The sequence below is a fragment of the Rutilus rutilus genome (genome assembly GCF_951802725.1).
Source record: "Rutilus rutilus genome assembly, chromosome: 4".
NCBI classification, from domain to species: Eukaryota; Metazoa; Chordata; class Actinopteri; order Cypriniformes; family Leuciscidae; genus Rutilus; species Rutilus rutilus.
Window position 1 is genome coordinate 1,848,336 of NC_140212.1, and position 24,813 is coordinate 1,873,148.

At 37.1% G+C, this 24,813-nt stretch overlaps 1 protein-coding gene across 3 annotated transcripts; it reads right to left on the bottom strand.

Moving 5' to 3' along the window:
• Positions 1-1,983: 1,983 nt before the first annotated feature.
• gas2l3 (growth arrest-specific 2 like 3) lies at positions 1,984-24,248 on the bottom strand. Of its 3 annotated transcripts, XM_084407489.1 has the most exons (10): positions 24,049-24,248; positions 21,637-21,762; positions 17,673-17,728; positions 14,462-14,639; positions 12,602-12,711; positions 12,369-12,507; positions 9,644-9,707; positions 9,072-9,207; positions 7,052-7,159; positions 1,984-4,521 (listed from the first exon to the last, which is right to left on the bottom strand). In XM_084407489.1, the coding sequence occupies exons 3-10, from the start codon at positions 17,697-17,699 to the stop codon at positions 3,601-3,603; spliced, it is 1,683 nt and encodes a 560-aa protein (XP_084263615.1). In that variant the 5' UTR covers positions 17,700-17,728; positions 21,637-21,762; positions 24,049-24,248; the 3' UTR covers positions 1,984-3,600. The 3 variants fall into 3 exon arrangements, with proteins under 3 accessions (XP_084263615.1, XP_084263616.1, XP_084263614.1); XM_084407490.1 differs by lacking the exon at positions 21,637-21,762 and having other exon boundaries at positions 24,049-24,203; XM_084407488.1 differs by lacking the exons at positions 21,637-21,762; positions 24,049-24,248 and adding an exon at positions 18,127-18,226.
• Positions 24,249-24,813: the final 565 nt, after the last annotated feature.

The following is a 24,813-nucleotide window of genomic DNA, read 5'->3' on the forward strand; positions in this document are numbered from 1 at the left end:
AACAGAATGATTATATCTCAGTCTTTGCTAAACTGAGACAGTAACAGATATTAAGCAGCATATGAAGGTTTTGAGGGGAATAGACGAGGTTGATATGAAAAGTGAAAGTGGGAAAGTGCGCCTTCTTGTGGTTAAACATCGAACAATTCTGCATTATTAATACACTTTAATTACGTGTTAATAACGTTATTAAAATATATAAATAACGTTTAAGGCGTTTGGCCTCAATATATATATATATTTTTACATTTAGCACAGGAGTTTTCAAACAAGGGAGTTATTGGAGGTTCGTGGAAAAGTTTAGATAAAAGCACTAAATAATTTAAAATAAGATTAAGCTAACTAAAATGTATAAAAAAATATATATATAAAACATTTATTTAAATAATTAATACATTAGATTAAAACTAGTTAATTTAAATAAATAAAATGTTAAATAATACTAAAATGAATAAATAATATATATTTGATTAAAATAACTACACAAATACATTTGTTTTATATAATTAAAAATGATTTAAATAAATACATTTGATAAAACTAAACAATAAATAAATAAGAAAAGCAGTGTAAAATGTAAAACAAATGAGATTAAACTAAAGTAAATAAATAAATAGATTAAAATAAATAAAAGAAGGTTGATTTAAATAAATACATTTACAGCAAGTAGAAAAAAAGCGCAGTGACGTAATGTAATACAAACTAAATCTTTTGCACATTTATAATATTATTTTTGTTTTTTAAATATAAAACTCAGGCAGTTGAAACCCTCAGCTTGTAGTTTGTCTTTTAGCCACTAGGATGCGGCACTTTCACACAAATCATATACGCTATATGTCATAATCTCATTATATCAGGAAGCATTATAGATTTAGGAGGTGAAATAGATTATGACAGAGAAGAGAATGGTGTAGTTACTGGTGTAGTAAAACCCATTTCACTGCAATATCACTTTAAAGGGGATTTTATAATTGTGATGCACAGGCCTGGAAATGTAATGGAAATTGATAAATATGTTCATCTCATAGTCAGATCCTCCTGAGAACCAGAAATCTTTTTATGTAAAGTTAGTTTTAAATATAAATGTTTATATAAATAAATGTGTGTGTGTGTCGTTACATTGTTTGGAGCATAAAAAAACAATTGGATATTTTTTATTCATATTTTATGCGATGTCCTCTATAGAAGACACAAGGATTATTAGTTATTAAGAAAATAAAATTAAGAAAATAAAGTGAGTTATTAAGAGAAAAAAAAAAACCATGTAAACAATGTTTATTTTGTTTATTATTTTTCCGTTTACCAATACATTTTTGGGTTTCTGGCTATTTTAAACCAAACTTTGTATAATGATTATTTATATAATGATGATTCTCAACTATGTTATGAAAGATGTAACAGAATGATTTGATACACTATTTTATTTTATGCTATATGTGTGTAAAATGACCATAAATGGATTTTCCCATGATATACAATGCATCTAATTTGCATATTGTGTTCTTGGGGCAACATTGTAACAAGTGTAATAATGGGAGTAATAACGTGGCAACATTTTCATAGGAATATTGATATATCATTTCTTTCTATATTCAATTTTGATATATCATTTCTTTCCCTATTCACTTGTGTCTGATAAGCATGCTGTGTGTCCTGGTGTCTCAACAGTGGACGTGTATTGATGTTTATTTACAAGCAATTTGAAAATTAGTCAGATTTAAATGATAATTACAAAATATTATCATAAAACTAAGATGTATGGTCTAAGAAATTCGCTAAAATATAATGTCCTCTAAAGACGGAGAGAGAGAGAGAAATAAAAAGTCTATTTCTGGGTCTCAGGAGAATATAGAATCAATTATGGAAAATAATATTTAACAGTAATATTTTCCTGAAATGTACACAATGCTAGATTAAAATGACACTTTCCTGTTCTTCTGAATGAATTATTGGATGTTCAAGTAGGGCCACAAACGCAGGGAGTGAAACACTGTATAGACCTTTATTTGAGCACAAACACACAAAACAAACTACATTCAAAACACACATTTTCTTAAAGTGCTGGAAGAATTTCTCATACACAATCTGACACAAAAATACAATTAAAAGAACCATATCCCCCACAAAAAAAAAAAAAAACATTACACATAAAATTAATATTTTATAATAACCTTTCTGTATAGACCACAACTCTTGATTAAACTGAAACATATTTAGCATTATCCAGGATAGTGTGATGATAAAAGCTCAGGTGTTTATGGGCATCAGTAGTATTTGTAGAGGAGGTAGCAGTTCATATAACATCAGCTGGCTGCTTGACCAACTTAAAAAACATACAAATGAATCCGCCAAACTAACCCAATAAAGCCGTTCCTGGGCATCTGATCATAAACCACACGTACATAATATTCCAACTATCAAACTTAAGGCACAAAAAACCCTAATCCTCTAAAAATGAGTTTAAAATGTGCTCAAAAAATGATGCAATTTGTGAATTTCGCTTTGGTTGCCGTAGAGATGCGTTCCTGCATATTATGGGCTGTCATTGATTTCCATCTACATATGTCTCTTATGTAAGGCGCTCTCAATGTACATATGAACTGGAAACAACACACGTGTAGTTCAGTATTACGTGATCTGAATGCCCACAGCGCATCACACACTCATCACACACGCACACACACACACACACTTACTGCAATATTCTGCTGGTTATGAGCGCAGAAGGAAGATATGAACATACAGTGAATAAATTATCAGTGGATCACCATATAACCCAATCCGGAGTCAAATCAGATCAGATAACAGACATGGACTGACTTTGACGAGTAACAGATATTAAACACAAATATGAGTTTGTAACCATGCATAATTTTAAACAGACTTAAACGAAATCTATAACCTCTTAGCTAAAATAATGATACTTACAGTAGCAAAAGAAAAGAATGATTCCTGTAAGATGCATCCGAGGCGATCTTTAGTGTGGCACAAATGAGGCGAATGTTTCGACAGATGCAAAGAAAACTAAAAGATTATGGCATATTTAATTTCGCTGTGAATGAAAGCGAGGCTGTTTGAGACAGACGTGACGGTTGTACTGCATTAAAAGTGTAATTTTTTCCATCATTAGGAACTAGTGCTGTCAAACTGATTAAATCGCTTGTATAAATGTGTGTGTAAATATATACACATATATATACATTAATACATATATGTGTGTATAAGTTTATGTACGATGTGATTGATCAATTTGACAGCCCTGTTAGAAACCTATTTTCAATCTTTCAAAAACATACAACCAGTTAAATTTACAGCACACACACACACTCACACACTCACTCTCACTCTCTCTCTCACTCTCACACTCTCACACTCTCACTCTCTCACACTCTCACACTCTCACTCTCTCACACTCTCACTCTCACACACTCTCACACACTCTCACACACTCTCACTCTCTCTCACTCTCTCTCACTCTCTCACGTTTTCATTCAAATCAAATTAAATATGGTATCCGACACCATATCCATATGTGAAGCGTGACCCTCAGCGCAGATAATAAAAAAGAAAAGAAAAAAAAGACTACATATCCCAGAATTCTCAGTTCTTCACCCTTCTCTTATTGTTCATCTCAAAGTAGGGCTCCTCGCGTCTGCCGGGTTTAGTCCGTGTCGTGTGTTTGTGGGAAGTGCTCGCGGGTGCCGGTTTGAGCGGGATGCTAACAGCGGGCGGGTTACTGCTAGCTAAAGGTTTCCTGTGGGTTGTTTTAGCATTGACTGACGGGGCGGGTCCGGCTGAGCTCTGCTCTACAGATTTGCCCTTCGAGGGTTTCGTGAGAGGAATCGTCTGTTTAGGGTCGTTTGAACGTCCCTTTCTGGAATCTAACGCAGGGGAAGGAGGGCGTCTCTGTGCGAGGCGTGAGCGCACGGGTCCGGTCGGAGGTTTCTGAGGAGACGGTGCTGAAGGTTTGGGTAGTTTGCAGGTCGGTTCGGGGCAGACGGGACTGCGAGGTTGAGATGGAGGTCCACGCGGACGCAGTTTGGTCTTGGAGCCGGGGAGTTTCTGTGAAGATGGGATTGACGGAGGAATTGGGTTTCTTTTCGGGATGGGTGATGAAAGAGGGGTGTTTCTCGGGGAAGATGCGGGCGTGTGGAAGATCTTCTTGGGTGCGGGGGTCTTACGAGGCATGGAGGGCGTGGATGCCGGCGATTGGGCGTAGACACGCGGTGTGGGCGTGTTGGGTTTGGACACACACGTCGTGGAGGCTGATAATGATGATGCTGCTGATGATGATGAAGAGGACGACTCTGGGAGGAGGTTAACGGCTGCGATGGGGTCCATCGTGGGTGGCTGTGCGCTGAGGGCGGGGCCTGAGCCTGACGGGCCTTTCTGATAGGCCAGAATCTTCTGCTCGAGTGTCGTGAACTGCAGCACGCGGTCCGGGTCGTATTTCAGCAGAAACCCTTTCAGAGTGTCCCAACCTCCACCGACACGCACCATCACGTGCTTCCCATGGAGCATCTAAGAGAGAGAGGGATATTAATTAGTAAGGAACCTAATGAATTTGCCACACGTTTCATTGGCATCTAGTGTAAAGTTTTATCAGAAAGCAAGATTTCATGCAGCATCTGCTTGTTTGAATGTTTTCCGGTTTCACAAAGATAGACTTTGACTATGGCTTAGATATAGTAGATAGTCAGACTTCAGATAGACATCAAAATCAGACCGTTGCACAAAGCACTTAAGACTCTGACTATCTTAAGTAGGACTACACTGCAATGCATTCTGGGTAAAATAAGACACTTTTCAAAACAAAAAACATGGCGGATGGAGTAAGCGCATTCAACCGCTCAGTGCAGTTTACCCTCAGCGGAGAACATGTGTTTGTTGGAGGAGTATAACAGTTACAAGAACATTTTACTTGGGAAATTTAGCGGAGAATGTAGTAACAAAAAGACATTTTTAAATTATGAGCCATTTTCCCTTTTCTTTTGGCTGTTTGTAATGTAACTGATTGTTACTGCTGGTTGCCAAGGTAACAGAGTCTTAGACCTGAGTTAGCCTGGGGGTAAGAGGTGTCTAATTTTTTTGGTCTAAATGAAGTCAGTCTTTATTTTTGTGAAACAGTCTAACTTGCATTAGCCTAGTCTATGAGCGAATTTTAGACTTGTCTAACACTATAGACCGGTCTAAAACAGTTTTGTGAAACCGGCCCCTGATCTAATTTGAAGCGATTGAGTTTTTCTCAATAGCTTTGGCTAGCTTTTTCTCAAAACAATAAGTTTAGATATGAATTTCTTATGCATTAAGCAAACTGCATGCATTTTGGCGCATGTGTGCAATTCGCATAAAACTAAATGTAAATGGCTTGCTGAACAAAACTGATTTTCATTCTCATCTCAGACGTTGATTCTCAGTGAAATGATCAAACTTATAAACATTCTTTCATCATGTGAGTCATCACATGCAAAAAAATCGATAAAATTATTAGTGCTGCACGATTAATCGTATCGCAATCGCGATGTCAAGCCTACGCGATTATATGACGCAAAATTCTTTATATTAAATAAACAAATTAGCGCTGTTAACGCAATTAACGCAGCATCTGATAATTTTAAACCATTCATGTGCGATAAGACAAAAAAGAACGCGCTGTCAGCGAATGTCCTCCTGACACACACACACACACACACGACCCACAGATAGACGCGCGCCAGTATCAAGTTCTCTTTCGCGGTAGAACGAACAACACACATGTATGCCAAAATGAACGCGCTGCCTGTGAATGTCCTGACTGTGACACACAGAAAGACTTGCGCTAATATCGTGCGTGCGCACAAAACAGCATGCCAGAATACAGTTCTCTTTCGAGCTTGAATGAACAATAACACACACAATTATGCCAAAATGTCTTTTTGTCGAGTATCTTCATAACATAAGAGTAGTCTTATGATGAACGTGAAGAGTTGTGACTCGTGAGAGAATGAGGCGTGTGTGAGATCCGCGTCTCTGACAACAGCAGCTGGTCTTAAAGGGACAGTACACAGTAGCCACTAATTATATCTGTCGCTAAAGTTAATCAAAGAACAAAGGGAACAGAGAAAAACACTCACTGCTCTTGACTAAAGAACTTCTTTAGGCAGATTATCACTAATCTGTGTGTGCATTTATTTTCCTTGAGAACCAAGCAAGTTGACTCATGAAACCATTTGTTTATTATATCGCATATCGCAATCGCAATATTGACCTCTATTATCGCAATATGACATTTTCCCCAAATCGTGCAGCCCTATAAATTATAAAAAAATCTGTCAGACATGCATGTATATTCCACATGTCTATATGACAGAATGTTTTGTTTACATGCATTTCCACAAAGATAAATATACTGTATACAATATATAAAACGCTCAGTATGATACGCAATAGCATTCTGCTAGACAAAACCGACCGTCGGTGTAAAAAACAAAAAAAAATTGCAGGGTTGTCTGCCATGATAAAAAAAAGAAAAGAAAAGAACAATATAGTACGGCTAAAAATTTAAATTTAAATTTTCTTCATTTTGGTTGCATTGGCCAATTCAAATAACTAGGTTTTGAAGCATGAATTAAATGTTTGGGATGAGTTACTACATTTTGCAGACATGCAATAGAGTTAAACAGTTGTGACAATTGCACTTACAGTTTAGAGAAATTCACCCTATTGGTATTCTAAATGAAAGTTATAGATCTTACTGGTGAACAAGTCATCCATGCATGCATTTTGTTTTAAATATTCCTCGTAATGTAAACGGATCTTCTGGTAAAAATGAAAATCTTTCTGGTGACAAATGCAGAACTTCTCCAATCATTCAGTGCGCTTAACTCCGCCTCTGTAAGCTCACACTCATTTGCATACACATTTGAGAGCCACGCCCACTTCTCAGCAGCCAATCAACAAACTGCTGCACAGAACCAAGTCCCGCCCTACATTTATTCTTTTTCAGTCGTCAGTTACACTATGTCACAATACTTTAAAGATTGTTGAAACAGTCCCTAAAAGCTGCTCTTACCCTGATGAACAGGATCTTGCCTCCGAGCCTGTAGCGTCCCTCAGACAGATACTCAATGGAAAACTTCTGCGAGCAGTTACAGGGAGGGTCGTCCTGGTCCGCACGATCCTACAAACGAAATGAGGTCGTTTAGGGGAAGAACAATTCACTCATTTGCAGTATGGGAAAATTACAGCTAGTTTACAGATAGTGCATGAACTGCTCAGACCTCCAGACCCGGGACCCGAGGGCGTCCCACTGGTTATTTGGCCCAGAGAGAGTTTAAGGCAAAAAATGTCCCCGTGTGAAGCATGAAGTCTCTAAACAACAGCTGCTGTTTACACACTCAACAAACTATAATAAACTCAACAGAAGATGTGTGATAACTGGAGACGCCGAGCCTCATCTAACAAATCTGATCAAAATCACAATATATTTACAATATTTCAGATTATGCCAGTGATATTATAGTTTTTGGTAATACTTTCAATTAGATTTTGTTTACTTTTTTTTGTTTTAATTAGTGCTGACAAATCGATTAAATCGCATTAACAAAAGTTATATATATATATATATATATATATATATAGTATGTATGTATGTTATGTATGTATGATATGTATATATAATATTATTATATATACATATCATACATACATACATACATATCATACATACATAACATACATACATACATGGGTCAATGACGTGACGGGTCATTTTTTTGTCCAAAGGCCTTAATAATAATAAAAAAAACAAATATATAACATCCAAAGTATGTAAGGTAGTACAACTTGATCTCTTTTACTGAATCCAAAAGGTTTTAATTATATTTTACTACATATAAAGGTATTTTAAAGATTGTGAAGTGTCAAAAGGTCATTCGGTAAAACCGATATAGTAAATATTTAAATGGTATAATATTGTTTTTAATAACTAAAGGAACTACAATAATACAAATATAAAGCAGATAAGGCTCTTTTTCTCCTTTCCCTGTGCAGTGTTTTACTTGAACATGTTGGAGTGTTTAGAGTAGTCCAATAAATGATTACATTTATGAGATCAGTGATAATTTTATTTAATATTTCTTCTGTGGTACACACACTATATACTATCTCAACATCAATGTCAAATCAGTTTTTAACTTTCAAATCAGTGGTTAAACCCAATGACTTTTTTGGTGACAAATTTGTTCCATCTTGTAAAAAATTACAAAAAACAGTGTTAATTGATTGTACAAACCACAAAATCTTATTGTGAACACCTAGGTAAACTAAAAAATGGTTTCAAATATAGTTATATCTCCATTCTATTTTTTTTTACACTTTTAAAACCCTTATTTGTCAATGACCCATATATATATACACACACACACACACAAACAAACAAACGTTTATGTTATTTAAGTTATTTATGTTAAGTTTTAGTAATTTTGCTGTTTTTGTCTTTATTTTATTTTATAAAATAGTTTATTAAGTTATTTGGTTTTAGTTATTTTACAGCATCTACTTAAACTAAATGAAAATGAGAAATGTTGCCATGGCAAACTAGCTGAAATAAAATACGTTTAAAAAGTTTTAAATTTGATTTGATCTCGGTTAGTTAATTTTATTTTAAGTAATGCAATTTTTTTTATAGTTTTAGTTAATGATAATAACCCTGGATTGAGCAAACAATTAAACTGTGAAATGGGTAATCATTTCCTACAGAAAACATAATGGCATTATTAACGTTTTAGCAAATTCTAAAATCTCTTAAATAAATAAGGTTATTTTGGATTCTTAATACGATTTCAGGTAAAATAGCTTGAGTAAAGAAGCAGATGTTTATAATCACGTCGTTGGCCTCATTGGGGGGGGGGTCAAGTTGAGTGCATTGCATTGTGGGAGACAGTATCACAAACACAGTGTGCGCTGCGGTATACTGCACATTTTCCAGGTATTATCTGGATAATGTATGCATTGAGAAATTTGCCATTTTATGCACAGAATACAAACTATAAACAGACTAAGACGATGCTTCAAATGAGTGTGATACTCACAGCGTGATACAGCGCTCCGTGCTGACAGCACACGGTGAACGTCTTCACTGGAGAAGAGTGATCCGTCATCATCAGACTTTCCTCCAGGTCAATTTCCTTCTCCAGTTTAACCAGAACCGGAGGCTCCACCCCATACCTGAACCAGTCACAACACACCCCGTCAACAGACTGTCCTACCATACTGCGTTTATAAACTGGTTTTTAATGTGAGTTTTTGTTCTAACCAGCTGATCACAATATAATTGTTAATTATGCTATCATATCCTTGTGTATAATTACCATTAAATGGTAAAGGTAAGTAATAAGTAAACACAATCAGATGATAATTATCACAAAATAAACCCTTTCACATTAGACATTATCCTTGATTGTTGTGTTATTCTAGAAACGCTTTATAATTTCACTTTGTGTTAGATTCTCTCTAGGACACAAAATACAATAGCTGCTCTAAGCACTGAACCAATCCACTGTAATCCTGTAAAATCCACGTAAATTTGCCCCTGACCTCTGACCCCACGGCACAACCAGACATCTGTCACTTGTGGGATCATCATCAGAGCCGCTCGACTTACCTGGAGACGATCCGTCCGATCTCCAGCAGGCACAGACACACCTGACGAGGGTCTTTGTGCAGAACTGTGTGTGTGTGTGTGTGTGTGTGTGAGAGAGAGAGAGAGAGAGAGAAAAGTCAGTTTACTTCAAGGTCACATTTTGAGCTAACAGATAATCACCATACTTTCCCCAGTTGATTCTTCACAGTACATTAGGAAAATTGATTTGTATTACAAGTTTTCTGAAAAGTTATTTTTAAAAATAGGCAAACAAGGCTTTATTCATTTAAAAATGCACAAATTTTCAGCCTCATTTTTGTTTTGTGATATTCATGTAAAAATAATCATGTATTATAGCCAGAAGATCTATGAAATCAGCTTTATTTCTTCCCAAATTCCTTTTTTTTTTTCTTTTTCATTTGATGTTTTCTGGTTACAATTTTCTGGATGGCATTTTAATACTTTAATACTAAATTATAATACTCAAACAGCATGTCTAATCAATTGAACTCATAAAATGTAAAAAAGAGAAAGAAAGAATAATTCATTAAAATAGAATAGTATCGCGTTTTATTTTTCAGAAATTCCACACTGACTGTTTTAATGTGTGTATTGTGTTTTAAAAACCAAAAAACGGTGGTAATCAAATGCAGAAAACAAATACTGTCAACAGTCAGAAAAAAAAAAAATATATATATATATATATATATATATATATATATATATATATATATATATATATAAAAACTTTTATAGAAATGAGTAGAATTATTTATAAACAAAGATATAAATGGGAATAAAGCTGTAAAGTTTGGTGAATGTAAAGGTGCTGAAAGTCAAAACACAGCATTTAAAGAGATGTAGTAAAATTTAAAATCTAGACACAAATAAAGTGCAATAAAATAAACACTTAAATGTCTATTTTGCATGTTTTCTTTCCACTAATCTGACAAATTACGGACGCAAAAAACAGTGGTTTTGCCTGTACTGTCTTGCCTTAAAGTTTCAAATCGTTTAAAATGTAAAAAGAAGTATATATATAATCATACTTTCAGGGCTTAAAACTCCAAAAAGACAATTATTCGAAACCAAAAGCTTGATTTCGGCCACGCTGAATTCGGTCAGCTCCCGTCCCATAATGCACAGTGACACACGGACTAGTAACTCGCACTCCTCAGGACACAAAGTCCCAGGGCCGTCAGGTTAGTGACTTACACCCCAGATCCCTCACACTCATTAAGATCAGGGATTTACGGAGAGCCGAGGACGTTCAGGGCCGCATCTTAACTGACGTACACGGCCACAGATCCTCTGAAACGATTACGGCCCGTTAAACAGCTCAGAGAGAGACACACACTGGCACAGGACGGACAGAAGGACGCCGGTCTCTGTTTAAACACATTAATTTAGCCCAGCATGATTAAAGTCCTGTTCTAATGGACTACAGCGAGAGCCGCTGGCAAACACTCAACACAGTGGCTAAGTCTCATTTTTGTTACAATACTCATATATAAAAAAAAAAAAAATCATATACAAATCTATGAAATCAGATTTATTTCTGGTAACACTTTGCTTAAAGCCTTTATGTATAATGCATTATAAAAGGTATGTTATAATCTTTTAACCAAAGTTAAAATGCACTGTAATATTAGCAGATTCCTTGTTACATCTGAAATAGGTTGTTTGTCATGCATTTTAATGAATCATACTTTCTAAAGGTGTAATAATGAATAAATACATTAAGTATTATAATGTATTATAACTGTGATGGCAATTAGTCATGAGATCCTATAATGCATTACAAAGCAAATTTTTCTGTAACATACATTTTAAGTGCCACAAGTAAATTGTGATGATAAAGTAATAAAAAAAGCACAACAGAGGTTTACTGTTGAACTTAAAATGTGGATGAAAAATTATGATACTCATTCAAAAATGATGAGTAATAAATTGTTATTAACTATTATTATTAAAGTTAAGAAGTACATTCTACAGTACAATTGCAATATTTTTTCTGTCATCATTTCTTCAGGTCAAACTTTTTTTTTGTGCAAATTACTAATTACTCACCCTCATGTTGTTCCAACCCCGTAAGACCTTCGTTCATCTTCGGAACACAAATTAAGATATTTCTGATGAAATCTGAGAGCTGGCTCACTCCTCCATAGGCTTCTAAGACACTATAACTTGCTGGGCCAGAAAATGTATTAAAGAGATCGTTAATATAAGCGTAGCGCGTCTGTGTTGCACGTCACCACGTATCACACACGACCAGCGTCGGCCAATAGTGAGCCTACGTGGTGACGTATAACACAGACGCGCTACGCTTAAACACTACGCGAAAAGACTCGAGGCCCAGAGAGAAGGAAATGAAAAGTGGAATAAAGTCGTTATTTTTGTTTGTTTTTGCGCACAAAAAGTATTCTCGTCGCTTTATAAACTTAAGATTGAGCCACTTGGACTATATTAACGATGTCTTTAATACATTTTCTGGCCCAGCAAGTTATAATGTCTTAGAAGCCTATGGAGGAGTGAGACAGCTCTCAGATTTCATCAAAAATATCTTAATTTGTGTTCTTACGGGGTTGGAACAACATGAGGGTGAGTAATTACTGACAGAATTTTCATTTTTGGGTGAACTAACCCTTTAAACTCTTCTCATGGCTGAATAGCACAAAAACCGGTTGTGGAGATTTTTCAACTTTTTTTTGCACCTGGTCAAAAGTTCTCAAACAGGTTTTCTTACCCAAACCCTCAGACTCAAACAGATACGTCCCATCCACTCCTATATGACGACACCAGGACAGAAAATTCGCAGTGTTGTCCCGGGCGAAAAACGATCCAGGGGAGGCGTTTTTCTTGAAGTGGATTTTCTTTGAGGGAAGCTGTTAACAAAACAAGAGACAGGAATTACAACCAAAGAGCCCTGCGGTTATGAGAGCCGCACTGCCGGCCGGTTTGACATGTCCCTCACCCCACCTGTGTTTCTGAATCCTGCGGGATTTTACTCTGAAGAACTCCAACCAGACGACACAGTTTGACGCCGTTGTCCAGCTCCTCCATGAAGCGTTCGGCTTTCACCTGCTCATCTGTAAAAACAAATCTCTGTGTTTCCATGTTGTTGACTTGAGAATGACTCGCCCTCATGTCCTTCAAAACCTGTAAGACTTTCGTTCATCTTCAAAACACAGATTGTGTCTCTTCAGAAAATGTGGACTAAACCGCTCAATTCATTTGGATTAGTTTGTATGATCTCTTTATTGAACTTTTTGAAGCGTCAAAGTAGTAGTTGCGTAGACTGTCAATGGAGGGACAGAAATCTCTCAGATTTCATTCAAATATCTTCATTTGTGTTTTCGAAGATGAAAAAAAAGTCTTACAGGTTTGGAACGACATCAGTTTGAGTCGAGTAAATGACAGAATTCTCAGAATTTTTGGGTGAACTATCCCTTTAAGGCCTCAATATACGTCAAGCAAAATCGAATAACGAACTGATGTGACATCATTTCGAACAAAATCAGGCCAAAACGTTTAGTTTGGAGATTATTTGGGGAGTTCGAAACCGCTTGCCAAAGCGAACTTTCTGGAAAAGTTCACACCGACTGGTAAACACCTTCGAACTACCATTGGTCCATGTGGCGATGACATAATAGGTAGGTGTGGCTCTGAGGCTCCGCCTACTTTGATGTGAAAATCATTTCTTCAGTTCAGTGCGTCGAGGTCAAGACGACCGCGAGTAAGAACATGAACACACTAGTGAGCTGCTTTATAGTAGAAGCTGAAGTTGTAATTCTAATTGAAAGTGACACTGTTTTTTCATGTTCAATAATGTCAGTCAATACATTGTATAAGTGCTATATAAATAAACGTTACGTGACTTGACTGGAGTGCCGACTTCATCCACATCACTATGATCAGATGCTTTCTTAAAGGATAATTAACACTTTGAGTCTCTTTTCTGGTTTGTTTTGGATGAACTAGAGTGGTGGACACAGAAATGTTGACGATGGGTCCGGTCTCGACTTTTTGACTCGTTTAGAGTCGCCTTTGACCGCTTCAGAGTGGCTGGCTACCGGCACGAACATGTCCTTAAAACAACCCTTAATGTTCGTTTTCAAAACTGTGCAACTCACCGAGTGGTTAGTGGTGTTCGTTGATGATTAAAAACAAATATATCGGCGCAATGTATGATTTCAATCCGTGTTATTTGCTATAGTGGAACTATTTTTTCAGATACCTCACAACCGCGTATAAACTTCCGCTCGATATTTGAGTCAATATATTTGGGATATATTGGTCAATCAGCAAAAATACCCTTTAATTTAATATGCATCATTATGCCATCATGTGCTGGTCAGAAATCAATATATAACAAATAAAATTCACACTTATGATAGGGCATTCGCCAGCACCGTCATGGGATAAGCACAGTGTTGGTCACATTTTAGTATTTTGTTCAAATTCCTCACTGAAAGAGGACTATGGGATTACAAGGACTTAATCTAACAAACAGAGCAACAGGTTTACGGGTGAACCAGCTTTTCTGGGTGACACTTTTCCTTCTGGCCCACGTAGGGCATGTAGACAGACAGGTAAGGACAACACCCTCTATTATCCTACAAAGACTGAGGGGATTGAGTTCTTGTATTTCGGGGGTCGTATGTCAGCGTTATACAGAGCATACGTCGTTTCCCACACTTCTTTGCTTGATTTATGGGGCTTTAGGTTTCAGTTATTTGACAAAAGGAAAAGACGTTTAGGCTAATAATGGCAGTAATTCTTAGCTTTGATGCACTGAGAGCGAGTCAGGGATGTCTTATTTTGTGTGAACAGATTTACCCAGCATGCCGCTGAGCCAGATGGCGAGATCCTCCTGCATGGGCACCAGTGTTGCTTCGTGTCGCACGGACAACCACTGGTCATACTGGAACACATCAGCCAAACCTGGGCCGGGCCGGGGAGACCGCAGGCTTCGAGGGCTCTGTAACGGGACATCGAACTTCTCGCCATACCATGCCTGAGACAGAAAGAGGAAGAGCAGACAGATCAGCATACACACTCAACTGAGACCAAACACACACACACACACACGCACACAAAAAACTGTCACAATGACCCCTCACACGGATTCCACGCTCCCTCTCCGGAAAGAGGGCGACCCTGCTGAAATCAGGACAGTTTTGCAAACACTCATTCATCAAAGTGAAGCTAACCAGCACGACTAATCAAATAACACACTTACACAAGGAGGACAGAGATTCAACACAATAACATTTAGATGAAACTAGTGCTGCACAGAATTAAAAAAACAACAATAAAAACTGAATCTTCCATTTTGGCAGAAATAGTTTTACTTTAACTTTAACTTTCGTTTGCTTTTTCCGATTGGTGCGTTTTGACTGTCATTAGTAGGGCTGTAACAATATATCGGTTCACAATACATCGCAATACAAAAATGGAACAATATGTATCGTGAAGAGTTCACCCAAAATAAAAATTACTATGTGAGATTTTTTTTTTTACGTTTTCAGAGTTTTAGTGTCAGTACTACATTAAAATATTATATATAATGTTGAATATAATGTATAATAATGCAATAGGGGAATATCTGTGTAAAAAAGTGGCCTACATTATTTTAAATGTATCTAGTCAGTGACAGAGAAACATATTCGTCTAAAATAACTCTGTATTTTCAGCTTCAGAATCATGAATATTGTTATTCTGGTGTCTCTATTGTCCTGTGCTTTGGGTTTCCAGCACCAAGTCCAAGAATATTCATTTATACACACAAATTTATCAGTTTAATAAACAGTAAATTTTTTGTTAACCTTTTATCATATGTCTTGGAGTATCGCAATAATATCGTATCGTGAGTTCGGTATTGTGATATGTATCGAATCGTGACATGAGGGTATCGTTACACCCCTAGTCATTAGTGATGTTTCCATCTAGATATTGCTATGCAAATTTTGGGATATTGCATAAAAATAAAGATGTTCATAAATTCAAACAAAATTTGTTTTTCTTCTGTTTTATCTGATAAGACGCACATAAACTATGATGGAAACACATTTACCAAATAAATCCCTTGATGCGCTAAAACCACACAGAAAAAATAAATAATAATCTATATATATAATAAAAATAATGGGATACTACTATTGGATAACTGGACTAACCAGCAGATCAATTCCACTGCACAGCATTTTAAATGTTGTTTTAGCTATTCTGAAATGCCTGAGCCAAAGTCTGTCATCAAAATTGTCGACCTCCCAAATGAGTCTTGCACGACTGCGTTCCCAAACACCAGGCATCCGAACGCGACGAGTTTATTGCGTTTTGTCGAGGCGATGATGTATGATAAACATGGGATGGAAACGGTGCTTTGTTCGCAAATGTTTTATGCGATATTCCAATTTTGCGCTTAAGTTAAATTTGCAACTTTGGATGGAAACAGCTAATGTCTATTTCATGCAGTCAACTTGGATAAACTACAACATGTAAACCTGTCCACTCTGTGGACACACTAGCGCTGGGTTGATCATATTGTTTTCCAATTTTTAATCAATCTTCATTTTGATGAACCGAGATCTTTCTGAGCTTTCAAACTCTGTCTATTTTATGATGAAATTCAAACAAATGTGGTTTTGACGCTCTTTAAAGTGGCAGATCGCAGCAGCCACGTCACAAATCTCCTCTTTACTACTAGTTACAGCACAAAATAAACATCAGAGTGCATGTTGAAAGATACAGTACAATTTAGTGAAATGCATTATGTCTCGTAATCATTTACAACCAGGAAAAGATGTCAGTAAAACAGCTTGAGAACAATGTCCCGTTACACTTACCTCAGGAAAACCATTCAAATATCCATAGCTTGTTAGAATCATTAAAAGGCTGATATAAAAAAACTGCAATTTTAATGTTTATATACAACTTTTTTTATTTGAGTGTTAATTATTTAAAAAAATCGGATTAATTAATTGATTATTAAAGTATTTTCAGCTAAATGAAAACTTTGTTTCGGTATAAAAAACATTGATGCATCACTAGAAAAAAAAACAATGAGCTTTGTGAACTCGTGGGAATATCTCTTGGGATTAAGCATTTAAACAAACCCTGAACCTTGAGTATGAGCAATAGTATATAGTGTATATAACAGTGATGCTTTAGAAATGAGATTGTTAGTGATATGTGCTGTCTCACATTCATGCGGCCCCTTAGAGACTGAGGCGGAACATCTGTTTGAAACACACAAACAACACGACCATCCACACACACACACACACACCAATAATCAGGACGAGCAGATCTTTAAAAGAGCCTGAATCACACCTCTGTGCTGGGAATGCCTGAAAAACGAAAGCACATTTTAAAAAAAATCACACACAAGCAGGGCAGGGCACTCCGAGAGAAATCCCATAACCTCACTGCTACTTTAATGAGCATGAATCCTGCCGTTCCCACACATGCATCAAACTCCCCGGAGGAACAGAGCGAGCGAGAGCTTCAGGCTCCTACTAACACACATATGGAGCGTTTCTTCTGCTCGTGCACAAAGCCTGACTAATTAAACAGGGAAGTGTTTGCATGTGGGGTTGTTCTGTGCATATTACATAAAACATCCAAAGATTATAATTCCACAGCAGATTACAGCCAGCTCAACTCTGCTGAAGTTTTATTGAATGTTAATCTTTGCGTTGGTCGCTAACTCAATGCAAACACCTATACTGCCGCCGGTCTGGTGTGTTCAATCTCACATGCATCCGGCGGCATTACATAATGTGGTCAGTTCACACACGATATCAGATATAAATTACAAATGCACGAATTACCCATCAGTTCTGATTCAGGCGGGATGGTGTGAAACAAACAATACAAATCAGTTTGGAAAGTTCAGCAGATGCAAAAATTAAAAGAATAAATGTAAACGTTCAAACTATGAGCCGAAGCACATTAAACTGTCTGTGGAGATGCAGGATCTTGTCCCGCCTTTTCAAAAAGCATGCAAAAGCACATAAATAACACATAAAAAGGCATGAAATTGTACCTGCAAACCAGCCTGAACCGCCATCATTCGTTACGAGAGAGATTCACGTCCACATTCTGAGAGAGAGACGGACAGATACTGTTAGAAACACACACCAGTTATTTCCTGTAAACAGAAACACACACACATGTCAGTTTACTTAATATGTGTTAAAATATGTTTTAATAACCCCCCCCCCCACACCCCAATAAAAAAACAAAAAACAAATAAAGAATGAGGAAAAACCTAAATCACTGTGACCAAATAACCAGAGAGAAAGAAGGAGAGAGGCAGCAAGATTAAGACAGTTCAGTCAACATAAGCACAGCTGAGGAAACAAAGCAAATGTCTCCTTTCACTGAACACACACACACACACACACACACACACGCGCACGCACACACGCTGTCAGTGACAAGCTCCTGTGAATCCTAAAACCTCCATCATGTCCATCAGACCACAGAGAGACGCTCACCTGAGAAACACACTCAGAAGAATCCAGTCCAGAAAGTCCACCTGACCTGACACACCTGAACACAGTAGATCCCAACACACACACACTCCTGCAACAACTCACTGACAGAGGATATGTGCGCGGGCGAGAGAGAGAGAGAGAGAGAGAGAGAGAGAGAGAGATTGACTAATGAAGTCGCTCAGCAAACCCCCCATCCAATCCCAGCCAAGCATTTACAATGGCCCTATTGTTACAACCCCCTCGATCAAACACACACACACACACACACACACAGAGAGTCCAAGGTTCGATCGCTCGGGACGTGCACAGTCCTTCACAACAAACTCCTCCATGACAGCACACAAAAGAATCTGAAAATTTTTTGAAGGGCACCAAGAGAACAAACAATCGCGTTCTCTCTTCGGCCAGACATAAAATACCACAGAGAGCGAGAGTTAATAGCCGTAGGAACAGCGTGAGCGCTTGAATCAAGTCTGTCTTCTGTGCACTTCAAGCCCACAAAATGTCACGCAGCGGAGGAGAGGAGAAACAGCAGAACACACACACACACACACACACACACACACACCACAGAATTGATGGCTGAGGCTTATGAAGTGGGTGGCAGTGTGGCTCCGGGTCTCGAGGGCCACATTCCTCTAACGGCCGGTGGAAAGAGTCTGTCACTAACGGACACGCGTCTGACTTTGTTTCTATTTCTAAAGTCCAGTGCGTCTCTTTAAAGGAAAAGAGCAGGTCCTCCTCCCTGAAATTAAAAAATCTGTCATCATTTACTCACTCTTAAGTTGTTCCAAAACATGCAATTATCTTTTTCAGACAAGCAGATATTTTGCAGATTCTTAAAAGTAGATGGTGACTAATCTCTGCCCAACTTCAAAGTGTCATAAACAAATGATGAAGATTCCGAAAATGTTTAAGGCAGAAATTTTAGAACACTTTAGAACAGAAAAGAGTGTTGAAATTCTATTGATTCTTTGTGTTTTATGTTCCATGGAAGATCAAAGAAAACATTTGAAATGATGCATGAATTTTTTAACTGTTTTTTTTTTTAAGACGACTTATTAAAAGTTTCAGCCCAAATCTCATATTTCCTGTTATTCTCAAAAGCAGACAATGACAAACGGATGTCAAACTTCTAATAGAACAAAAAAAGGTATCAGAAAAATATCAACGAATTGTGAGTGTGTTAAAATTAACAAGTTTTTTTTAATGTATACATGAGTCTGGATTGGTTTTGAAATGCGCTGAGCTTGACAGTCCCTGGACACTTTAAAACACTGATGAAAAGTGCATTCAAATTCTATTATTTATTTCCTTTTTTTATTCCATTTGAAACAATATTACATAAATGTGACCCTGGACCACAAAACCAGTCACATGGGTAAATTTTTTGCAATTGAGATTTATACATCCATCTGAAAGCTGAATAAATAAGATTTCCGTTGATGTATGGTTTGTTAGGATAGGACAATATTTGGTCGAGATACAACTATTTGAACATTGTGAATCTGAGGGTGCAAAAAAATCTAAACATTGAGAAAATCTCCTTTAAAAGTTGTCCATTTATGTATTCACTCACAAAAATAAATGTTTTATATATTTCCAGTAGGAAATTTACAAAATATCTTCATGGAACATGATCTTTACTTAATATCCTTTGATTTTTGGCATAAAAGAAAAATAAATAATTTTGACCCATACAATGTATTGTTGGCTATTGCTACAATTATACCCGTGCGACATGTGACTGGTTTTGTGGTCCAGGGTCAGAAATGATGACAGAATCCTAATTTCTAACTTTCAGTCCAAATCACACACACAGATAAAAGCATGAGTAACCTCTCTCAGCAGACGATCTGCTCGTATAAACGGCGTCCTAATAAAAGACACACCCACAAACACAAGGACAATATAAAGTGTGACTTTTCCAGCAGAAATGAGGCTGGGCGGAACACAAAGCGTTCTAGCGTTGTAATCCCACTATAATGAACGTCTGTGTGAGTTTCAGTCGATTTTTCGCTTTAATTAAATGCGAAGACACAAAGGGAGCGAGGGCTGGGGTGTCCACATGGTTCCTCAGGTCATCACATAATCACGTAAGAGGATCACGCTTCAGACACTGCTCTTCCTCCCTCTCGACACGTGTGTGTGTGTGTGCGTTTGTTTGATACGTGCACCAGTGGCTCGCACATGGGTCCCAAAAAAGCCGGCCATCAATCAAAGCCCCTCCCCTTCCTGCTCTTTTGTGGTTTTGGTTGTGATCTTAATTGGCCTGTCAGTTGCTTTCATTAGTAGGCAGACATCTCAACACACACACACATACACACACACACAGAATTAATGGTCCCGGAGAGGATGGTCGTCCGATAAACCATGGGTCAGAAGCCCATCCCCCGTAAACCAGATTAAAACCCCTCTACACCTGCCACAAGATCCGGATCAGTCTAAAAACATGCACACCTCACACACTTCTGCTGAATTATAAAATAAGGGTCAGGATTTGGGAATAAATAACCTCAACTGAACAGATAAACACATAGTGCAAGTGTGCAGGGAGACAAATTCAGTGTATTCGGCTGCGTCCTAATCTAATGCTATGGAAGCTTGTTTCCGCCACAGAATAAAAAATAAAAAAGGTAATTGCAACTTTTTATCCCACAGTTCTGACTTTTTTCTCACAATTGTGAGTTTACATCTCGCAATTCTGACTTTTTATCTCAGGATTGCGTGGTATAAAGTCGCAATTCTGACTTTTTTTCCTCAGAATTACGTTTATATCTCACAATTCTGACTTTTTATCTCAGGATTGCATGGTATAAAGTCGCAATTCTGACTTTTTTTCCTCAGAATTACGTTTATATCTCACAATTCTGACTTTTTATCTCAGGATTGCGTGATATAAAGTCGCAATTCTGACTTTTTTTCCTCAGAATTACGTTTATATCTCAGAATTGCATGATATAAAGTCGCAATTCAGACTTTTTTTCCTCAGAATTACATTTATCTCTCCCAATTCTGACTTTTTATCTCAGGATTGCGTGATATAAAGTCGCAATTCTGACTTTTTTTCCTCAGAATTACGTTTATATCTCAGAATTGCATGATATAAAGTCGCAATTCAGACTTTTTTTCCTCAGAATTACGTTTATATCTCACAATGCAGACTTTTTATCTCAGGATTGCGTGATATAAAGTCGCAATTCTGACTTTTTTTCCTCAGAATTACGTTTATATCTCACAATTCTGACTTTTTATCTCAGGATTGCGTGATATAAAGTCGCAATTGCGTGTTATAAAGTCAGAATTGTGAGATATAAACTCACAATTGCGAGAAATAAACTCGCAATTCTGACTTTTTTCCCTCAGAATTACATTTATATCTCACAATACTGAGAAATAAAGTCAGAATTGTGAGATGTAAACTCTTTTAAAATGTAAAATGCCGGAAACAAGCTTCCATAGTTCCACAAGACACATGTGATACCCCAAAAAATGTTCGAACATACTTACAGTCAATTGACCCAAAATTCAGTCTAGTTAGGCAGATCACTAGGTTTTGAGACGCAACCATTTGGTTGCCAAGACAGGGGTCAAATACTTGACACAACAGGCTTTAGAGAATCATAAGTGTAATCCCTGTTGAAAAGAAGAGAAGAAAAATACTTTCTCATGCTTCTACAATTACAAAACAAAGCAGCATTTGACCAAACCAAAGCTGATCAACGCAGCTCAACCATAACAATGACCTCACCGCAATGATTCAGAAATAAAATATCCAGAATTGCACAAAGTCTAAAACATAAAACTCTTCAGGGATGCGTTTTCCAAAAGCATCGTATACCAAGGAGTTCGTAGAACTAGAAACCATTGGAGACAATGGTTCGTATCTAGTTAGGCTTATGATGCTTTTGGGAAACACAACTCAGACTAATACTATAGGCTATATTTATAATGGCTAATGCTGATATTGTTATTTTGAGAGCAGGGTAGCTGATGACCAATATTAAAATGGCCAAAAATCAGACTAATATATGAGTTTATTACTAACTAGTATAGGTAGCTCTCTAAAGAAGTTGATTAACAAGGAAACAGGCACTTGGAAAACAATGGCGATACTCCATGGCATAATGCAAACAGAAGCTGATGTCATGGTGATGCAATGACATGTTATAAGACACTAACAATCACCCTGAGGGTCTGCTGCACCCCCGTCCCACTAATCATCTGCTGCTGGGTCATTAATAAACCAGCAGTAATCCAAGATTCATAACAATGACCAGCATGTGCACTAGAGATCATGGGAAATTAATCCCAGCATTCATTTATTTGAGGATTTCCCCCCTCCTTCACCCTCCTCTCCAGCTTGAGGACCCCCTGATGCCACGTATCACGCAGATGGTTGGTGAGATTTCAGGAAATGGGGTGTTTTTGGGGCGGCTTACATGTGCTAGTGTTCACAAACATAACAACAACCAGAAATAAAGTCGGCATGAAATGAAAATTCACATTATTTACTAAATGCATGTCTTATTGCGAACAATCCAAGGTCTACGGCCGTTACCGGAAGCCAGTGATTATGGTTTATAAAGTTATAAATACGTATATTTTTCTTACAAAAGCACTTTATTGTGTTTTCCTTTTAGAAGTGATTTCAATCATATTTCAAGCAATTCAAAACCATCATGTTGAAGTTGAACAGTGTGCATCTGAAGTGTCTCAGTTGAAGGAAATAATCCAATATTTATCGGCTTTAACATATCGGCCAAATTTTCTTATTGGGCCGATAACGCTAAAATTGAAAATCAATAGCCTATACATCGGCCGATACCGATATGGTGGCCGATATATCGTGCATCCCTACTTTTATGATGGATGGATGCACTTTTTTGGGCTTTAAAATATCAGTTACCATTCTCTCTCATTATAAAGCTTGGAAGAGCCAGATTTTTATTTAAATATAACTCCGATTGTGTTCGGCTGAGAGAAGAAAGTCACCTCAGATGGCTTGAGGGTGAGTAAATTGTGGGACAATTTTCATTTTTGGGTGAACTAACCCTTTAATATTGTAGTGATTTACCAACTGGGGTTTTCCAGCCCTAGTATTATCCATTGATATGGTTTTAAATGTCCAAATATCAGCGGCATAGTGTTGTCCATTGTAAGCTGCTTAAGATAAAGGCGTCTACTCCATAAATAAAGTTATTCACAACACAGCACAAAAGAATAATTCAGCTTCCTGAAATGTTTCTCTGGCACATTCAATCTGTTAACAGCACTTCAGCATGACCGAGAAAGTCTTTGGTGATAAACAGAAATCCCTGCCAGAGCTCAAGGACATGCTGAAATCTTTATGGATGTAGTTCCCATCAGGAAACACCTGCAGTTTTACCCTCTTCTGTGTATATCCAGCACACATCTCTAAAAGCATCAGATGAGCATCATAATGAGCAATTTTAATGAGACATATGGCTGAATATGGGGCAGTGTTTAACATGTTTGGGCAATTTCACTGTCCCTGTAGAAACATGTCTATCTGTCACTAACCACTGACACATACAGAGACACACAGCTCAATATTTTGAGATCATATACTCAAACCATATAGATGTGATCTTAATCTCAAATATGCGAGTTGTATTTTTATTTTTTGAATGCACAGTGATTCATCACGCATTTTCCATGGAAAAGTCATGTAACTTGATTCAAACCTCCTCCTCTTTTAGTATAACTGCCAAACATAAACAACATAGACCGTCTTTTATCACTTAAGTCTGGTTTGTTGACATTTTATTTCCTTTTCTGAGGAAATTCTCTTTTAAAACAAGCATAAATCTTCAGAAAAACAAAGTCCCCCCCACCTTTCACTAACTCCGGACTGGTTTCGAGGGTTTGGATTGAAAATAACAACACGAATGAACTCACCAGCGTTAAATATGTTTGTTTAGTTGTCTCAGAAACTAGTTGTTTCTCTTCAGTTGACTGAGTTTGATCCACGTTTCGCTCCGCGGATGCAGGGGGGCGCGCGCGTGGTGGGTGCGTGGACGCGCATCAGCTGAATCTCGGTTGCTTGTTTGCTTTTCCTCCAAGCGACTTGGAATGTTCAGTTGAGACGGATTCGCGGTTCAAAACAGCCAATCAGAGCGCACATCAAAAGATTCAATGGAAAGGGGCGGGGATATGAGAGCAGGTGGGCGGAGCTTCTTTCAACGCGGTACTTCATAGGACTGAAAAAAAGGAAAATATACAAGAAATTAACATAAATGGCGGCTATTTTATATATTTTTCTCAAAATCAAACTTTATTTGCATTTGCTACATTACAAGAATATATATAATAATAACAATAGATAACTAATACGTAATATAGAAAATGTCAATGATTAAATAAAATAATTTTATAACCCCTCAAATAACTAAAGTTATTAAATAAGTAATTTAACATTTTGAAGAAAACGATATTAAGATGACACGTAATTCTAATATTAATGATATATTAAAATATTTTAAGATGTGCCTGTGCCTATGGTTAAATAAAATACGTACTGAAATATCCATCTCACTGCTTCTGTGTTTCTGTGTGAGCCTCAAATGCTTCAAATAAAATAAAAAAATAAAAAGATTCCTCTTAGTCTTAGGTTAGTAAATTGGACATTGGATATAAAATTGAGTCATAATCACAAGGCAGGAT

Coding starts and splice junctions, on each gene's coding strand:
- gas2l3 (XM_084407489.1), bottom strand. CDS start 17,699: ATGATGGCGGTTCAGGCTGGTTTGCAG. Junction 14,640..17,672: donor CGGTTCAGGCTGGTTTGCAG/GTACAATTTCAT, acceptor TTTCTGTCTCAG/GCATGGTATGGCGAGAAGTT. Junction 9,708..12,368: donor GTTTGAGTCTGAGGGTTTGG/GTAAGAAAACCT, acceptor ACACACACACAG/TTCTGCACAAAGACCCTCGT.